The sequence below is a fragment of the Apium graveolens genome, chromosome 3 (genome assembly GCF_009905375.1).
Source record: "Apium graveolens cultivar Ventura chromosome 3, ASM990537v1, whole genome shotgun sequence".
NCBI classification, from domain to species: domain Eukaryota; kingdom Viridiplantae; phylum Streptophyta; class Magnoliopsida; order Apiales; family Apiaceae; genus Apium; species Apium graveolens.
The window spans coordinates 39,053,500-39,060,899 of record NC_133649.1 but is presented as its reverse complement, the minus strand read 5'-3'; the positions used below and the strand labels follow the sequence as shown (position 1 = coordinate 39,060,899).

At 37.3% G+C, this 7,400-nt stretch overlaps 1 protein-coding gene across 1 annotated transcript; it reads right to left on the bottom strand.

The window, feature by feature from the left end:
• Window positions 1-1,908: 1,908 nt before the first annotated feature.
• On the bottom strand, window positions 1,909-2,313 carry LOC141714140 (uncharacterized). Its single transcript, XM_074517677.1, has one exon. The coding sequence runs from the start codon at window positions 2,311-2,313 to the stop codon at window positions 1,909-1,911; it is 405 nt and encodes a 134-aa protein (XP_074373778.1).
• Between the last annotated feature and the right edge of the window lie 5,087 nt (window positions 2,314-7,400).

The window sequence follows — 7,400 nt, the reverse complement described above, 5'->3', positions numbered from 1 at the left end:
ATGGGTTTAGTTTTGAGTTGGAATTTATTGAAAAGAGTTTAAAAGAAAGTGAAAAATTTATTTGTGGAATTTGGATTTCTTGTTTCTAGAACTGTAACCTTAAAAGATCTTGGATTAGTTTGGGGTCATTTATGCTAAATATCTTCCGCTGGCATTTATTTATTGATTAAACAGGTTGATTTGATTGAGGTTTCATAGTGACGACCAAATCCTCTGACCCCGGATTTGGGGGCGTTACAATTACTTCTCATATTAAGACAATAACACATAGAATTGATTAACTAATTATTAACTAGAATTAACTACGAGAATTAAACACTTAACAAACACTTGAATTAACAATATTAAACACACATGAGATCATAACTTCATTACTACTTCCTTCAATAGTTATTGTTATTACCCTTAGCATATAACGGTGATGATATTAATCGAACAACACTAAACTGATAAAGCCAACTTTCGTTGTACTAATACCATTCTACCAAGCACCCACAATTAAGATAGAAGTTGAATAGTCATCAATTATGTTGAGACCCTATATGTCTACAGAATTTGATAACATAACGATTTAAGCACAAGTTGTTCCTTATGATTACACAGGGCAAGTAAAACGATTAGAGTTACCCACTAATCATGCCATACACATATATGAACCTGTGCTAGCATGTCAAGTTCTAAATCTCAAGATCCACCGTCGGTTCACAAGAGATTAACACCCTATCTTATATGTTCGCGACACACATAAGACGAACAAGCACAACCAATACTAGATATCATACAATCATCACACACTAAGGTATTAAACAACTAACTAAAGAATTCCATAGCAAATCCATTACGACCCCATGATCATGATTAGCCCATGATTGAACTCATCATCACCATGGGTTCATATGAAAATATGATAATAACACACGAGAATAATTGATAACTACTTATATTAAATCAGAGTACGTCACAAGAGTAAATAGGTTCAAAGTAAAGAAAACTAGCATCCACTGTTACAACGAATAAAAGAATCACAAGAAACTATGCTTCCTCTTCTTTGCGATGTGCTAAAACGGTCTTCTTCCTTATCTCCTTGCTTCTCGATTAATACCACGATTCAACACACGTGAAACGTCTCTGAAAACTACTTATATAGAAGCCCCACAAACCAAGCCATCTAAGAAGTCAGAAGTCCAGTAGAACAAGAACTCTAAAAATCAGATTTTTAATTCGCGTCCCTGAGTGGCCGCTCAGCAATCCTGAGCGGGCGCCCAGCTTCCTGAGCGGCCGCCCAGCCATGCTGAGCGGGTGCCCAACACCTTACTGGAAAATGCTCTGTTCTTCTTTCGTTCTCTGCTGCATTCTGCTCATATCTTCCCACTTGCAATGCCAAACACATACTAAGGCTTATTCTTGATGAAATCTCCCCACAAACACAAGGAACACCCTGAAATGCACAAACACTAGAAAAACGCATCAAATACACAAAATACTTGATTTCAAGACATCAATTCAAGCAATTATAAGACGTTCTAAGTGGTATAAAATGCCACTTATCACCAAGTTCGCCTCAATTTTTGGGAAAAGATCTTCTCCTATTAGTACCTTCTAGTCTCCAGTCTTAAGATCAATTTCAGCTAACCGTTCAGGGCCTATGATCGCAGTTGTAGGTGTCTCATTTCCATGATACTGGATAGTATGTTTCAGAAACATCTTGTAACATTCTCGTGCCATATCCTGGTCTCCTCGTATCTCTTGTGTTCCCCATGGTGTTGGAAATTTGAGAACTTGATGGTATGTCGATGGTACAACTTTCAAGTTGTGAATCCATGGCTTTCCCATGATTATGTTGTACATTGAATCAACATCTATTATGCAAAATTTCTCCAAGAGATTTACTCCTTGCGCATAGGTAGGCTACGTAATTTCTCCCAACATTTGTTTAGTTTCTCCACTGAATCCCACCAATGTAGTTGATTTTTTAATCATGTCACTCTCCGCCAAACCCATTTGCTTTAATGTGCTTAGCATCATAATGTTGGCGGCACTCCCGTTATCAACTAGAATTCTCTTGATCAGGCAATTCCCCACGGGGAGTGAGATGACAAGTCCATCTTGTTGTGGTTCTCGGATACTTCTCTTATCTGACTCATCGAACACTAATGATGGAAAAGTGTTACTATTAACTCCCACTTGAGAAACCCTTATGTCTGTCTCTCTGGCTGCCCTTTTATCTTGTGAATATGTGGATCCACACACTTCAGAACCACCTGCAATGAAGTTAATTACTTTGTGATGTGGCGTTGGTGGTGGTTGCCTCATTGGTGTTATATTGTCTCTCTAGGGTGACCCGTCTCTCCTGACATAAGCTGTCTTTTTTGACGCCATGAACTCTGTTAGGTATCCCTTCCTGGGTGAAAATTGTAATTCTTTTTATAAAGCCACACAGTCGTAAGCTTTATATCCCTAATCTCCATAATAGTCGCACCATATCTTGGAATCCGGATTTGCCTTAGGCTTGTTACTCTTTATTGGCCACTTGACTACACCTCCCAACTTTGAACTCTTTCATCATAGCTACAGGCGTTATCGTGAAGCCGTAGCTGTCATAAGTTGGTGGCAGGTTAGGGTCCTTCCTCCAGTCGCTGCGTTCCTCCATTTTCCATTTATTAGACTCCCGTGTCGAGTTAACATAGACTTCATCCCTGACAGGTCTCGTATACGGCTTGTATTCCCTATATCTTGGTATCGTAATCTTTCTTAATGGCTTATAGTACTTCTCGTCATCCTCTATTCTGTCTTCTTCATGTCTCACTTGTGCCATAGCTTTGGCTTGAACGGTATTCATCATTCTGTAAGGGTATTTTATAAGTTCTTCATACAATGGAGATTCCCGTTCTAACCCCCTTCTGAACTCTTCAATAGCCGTAGGGACATCATAGTTGGTGATGGTCACCTTTTCTCTGTTAAATTGTGTCAAATAATCACGCAATGGCTCTCTGTTTCGTTGCACAATTTTGTATAAGTCGCTGGCGGTTTTCTTGAACACTCGACTTCTAGAAAACTGGATGTTGAACGCGTATACTAAATCAGCAAATGTCTTGATGCTCCCAGTGGGGAGGTTCACGAACCATACCAATGCCGGTCCCGACAGTTTGGAACCAAAACCTTTGCAAATACAAGCTTCTTTCAGATCACGCATAATCGGGACCGTAATTATTCATTGTTTGTATTGTGCAATATGTTCTAATGGGTCACTAGTTCCGTCATATGGTCGCATTTGTGGCACCGTGAAATATTTTGGTATCTCTACCAGAGCGATATTTTCATGAAAAGGTGAATCAACATAGTTTGTAGGAGTCACTTTTTCCAATGGTTTTGGAATGCCAGGAATCCTTTCAATTAAATCCCTTACTTCTTTCAGTTCTTTCTTGAATTCCTCCACAATTTGGTTTCGAGATCTCGTACTTCTGTGACGAGAACTTCTTTTGTCAGTATCTCCCTGTCGATTATCACGATCATCATATCGTTACTCATCATATTGTTTTTCCATGTCGTTATCGTTATTTGGCACATCCTCCATGTCTTCTATCTCAATAATATCATATGTCCCATTTGTTGGCCCTTCATGTTGATCGTATTCCTTTGCGTCATCCATGTCCAAACGTCTGACTACGCTCGGGATTGTCTTCTTCGTCGCAAGTCTTAGTTCTTGATTTGGTTGTAGTTAGCTTTTTCTTCAATGTTTCATTTTCAGAACATATCTTCTCCTTTTCGTCCTGTAGTCGTTTCAACGCTGTTCCCATTTCTTTATTATTTTCATCCTCGGCCTCTTGATTTGTAACTCATTCCTCCAGGTTATCACCCGCCATCGTAATGTAACAATAATATTCTTAGCAAATTTCCCACATACATTGCCAATTATTTTTACCAAAAGTTTTGGGGTTAAATGCTAAGAATGTTATGTTGGCACTAAGTTTAATGTGATGTAACTAAAATGAAATTGACGTAATTGAACTAAAGAAAAGAGATTGGTGAAGCGAAAAACCTGAGAACGGTAAAAAACCGCGGGTGTGATTGCGTACCCAACCTAAATTAAATCCACTATAAGATCAATTAGATTATAATGGCGATGCTTGGATATTAGTGTTTGTTGAAGCATCACGACTAATAAATCCTATACATGTTCTAAGTTCATGAAGAAAAATCCAATGTTGCTGTGATATCTTTTCTGGTTTTATACTTCTTCTTCTTGATATTTTTTGCTCAAGTGTTTGTTGTATGTTTGATATAGTGATGTTGTGTTTTTCTTCCTCTTCTTCTTCTTCTTCTTCTTCTTCTTCTTCTTGCCTTTATCTTCTTATTTGTTCCCCTATTTTCTCTAAATTCCCCTTTTTTTCTCTCCATTTCAAATTATGGATGTCGATAATGTGGAGATGCATTCTTGCTATTTCTCCGATAAACTTGGAAAACATCGGACTAAGTCCTGATCTCAGATGCTTACCACTCTGATGATGTCGTTTAGGACGTCAATTCAACCTTCCTGTCTCGACCTGCCTTCTCGTCCATGACATGAACACGTTTAGTCATGTAGTGTGGAAATTCAAGTATAACAATAATATTTTAGATACAGCATCTTTGAATGTCCCTGTTTACATGAAAATAGAAATGCTTCATTTTCTTCTAACACCTGTAATCGGGCTGCCACATTCCTTTTATATACAATGACCCATGTGACTGTCAAGTCCCTTTCAACTACTATTTTGATTGATCATTCGTTGAGGCTTCATAGGAAATATCCGTTAAAACTTCATATGTTATGTTAGGTAATGAATAACACGGAGGGGGTGAATGTGTTTTACTGTTTTTAGGCTTTTCTTGAAAGTTAATGGTTAAACAAAGTAAATTAAATCTTGTATAGAAAAGTGTTCATGCAGAATTTAAACTTGCAGAAAATAAGGAACACGGATCTTCAAAACTCACTTAATTTTATATTAAAATTAAGACTGTTTTGCTACAAAATTTCTAACCTCTTTGATGTTAAAGAGCTCAGCTTCTTCTTGAGAGTGTCACAAGAGTTTTGATCTAAATTGTTACTTCTGACTTAAGGACCAGTGTTGACTTTATAACTTAGTTAAATGCTGGTTTACACAGTGGATAATAAACATGCTATTAGATTTACTAAACTGTCAGTTATCATTTCTATTTATAGAAAAGCAAATCTTCCATTTCTGGTTTAGCATATCTTTAGCATCCCGTGTTTACTTTAATCTTCCTCTGTCAGTTAATCTTTGTCATTGATCTTGCACACTCTTCAAGCTGCTTTTTGTAGACTTGTCAATCCAGCTATTGGATTATTTGTTGATTGTTTATCTTGGATATTGAACTGATCTGCAATTCTGTACTTTAAGACTGTACCTCGAGATCTGTAGTTTAGATCTATAGAATACTCGATATCTCGATACGTACATAGGCTTATCGAGATCTATAGCACTCCATATTTATTTTGGCTTGTAGAGGTCTTCAGCTTGTCGAGATCTCTAGTCTTCACATCTTCACTTTGACTTGTAGATAAGTCTTAGTTCTCTAATGAAACTTGACTTATCGATAACTCTGAGTTCTCCAGTGAAGGAATGACTTGTTGATATCTCCAATCTTCAGTTATTCAACTTGGCTTGTCGATATCTTCCTGAGTTCTCTAGTAGCTTTCCTGACTTCTCCACTCCAAATTCATTTCTTCTATCCTGGTGGATATTACTCATCCGTCGAGTAGTGATTGTATCCCGACGGATGTTCCTAACAGCAGTCATCCGTCGGATAGTCAAAATACTATCCCGATGGATGTTCCTCATCCGTTGGTACTCTCTGGAGTTCTTGAATGACGTCTCTATAACATTAAATATGTGACTTGTAGAGATCTTGACTTAGAATATTTTTCTCCAAACAGATTTATTCAACTCCAAGCTTCTTCAAAATTTTTCTGAGGCATGATCTTCTTGATCTTCTTCAAGATAGAATCTTTAGGCTTGATACTATTTTAGGAAAAAGACTCCAGTCTGCTCCTTTGCATTTTTACAGACTTTAAGTGTTATAAGTACAAAATACAAATTAAGATAACAATACAACTTACTTAGGGTTGGCAAGATGTCTTAGTCTTGTTGAACTACAGGCATGTCTTTTACAACAATCTCCCCCAATTTGTGAGAAGATTGCTTAACACAAATTCATGCCTGTTAAGAAGACTAATCCCAAGTTTAAAATGATGGAAGATAAAATTAATACATAGTGCTTGATAGAATTACAACTTGTACAACATGAGATTCACAAGGTTCAATGGTTACAAGATTCAGGTAAAGACGGTTTTTACATCTGCTTTTTTTATAAGTTGATCCTTCAATTTGTCAAGAGTTTCAAGTTCTTCTATGATAGGTATTCCACTTAGAGCTTCAACAAGTTTTTGTCTTGATGCCTTAGAATAACCTTGATCCAGAAACTCTATGCAGAATATTGAGACTCCACCAGCTCTAATGTTTAGAAACATCCCATCTTTAGAAATTATGCTCATTCCTTTTGCTTTCACCTCTTCTGTTCTTGTTATAAACATATCTATTTTTTCATCATGTCTCATTCTCCTTTCTTCAGCTTCAACCTTATCTCTTTTCTTTGTTTCCTCCCTTTCAATCAACCATTCAGCCAGAGATGATCTCCATGTCCTTGTAACAGTGTCCTTGCATTTTAACAAACTTAACACTCTATTAATTTCTGCAGGAGTCAAAGAATCCATTAACTTTTTTTCTAGAAGAGTGAATGTCCCATCCTTAAAATAAACTCTAACTTCTCTCAGGGATACAACCTAGATTTTAACAATTTCCTCAGTGGAATGTTGGAAATGGTCTTCATCTGAGGTGCACCAATTTAGAGGTAGAAAGTCAGATTCCTTAAAGCAATTACATATGGTCCTTTCAGTGACTTCCACTTCCTTTGCAGGCTTGACTTCCTTAGGATTTCTCCCAACAGATTTGAGCTTGAATTTTAGTGAAGGTTTGGCTAAAGGCAGGGCTGTCATTTTCTTGAGATTTGTGTAGCTTGAGGTGATTGGAATTTTTAGGAAGGAGTTGGCAGTTTGTTTGTAAAGAAATTTTGGCTTAGATATTTGGGAAGGTTTGATGTTCGAGATAGTTGATGTTATAGGTTGAGCTGAGGCTTGAGCTAGTTGTGTTTGGATTTTTAGGGATTGCTGAGTTTCTGAACTATCATGTCTTCTCCTACTTCTTCTCTCAACAGTTCTCTTCTTCTCATCATTCTTCTTGTCATCCTCCTTCTTTTTCTCACCACCCTTGCTTCCAGATGGCTTAGCAGAGTGACTTGAATTTGAGCCAGAAGGATTTTGATCATCTTTCTTCTGCTCA

Coding starts and splice junctions, on each gene's coding strand:
- LOC141714140 (XM_074517677.1), bottom strand. CDS start 2,313: ATGAGGCAACCACCACCAACGCCACATCACAAAGTAATTAACTTCATT.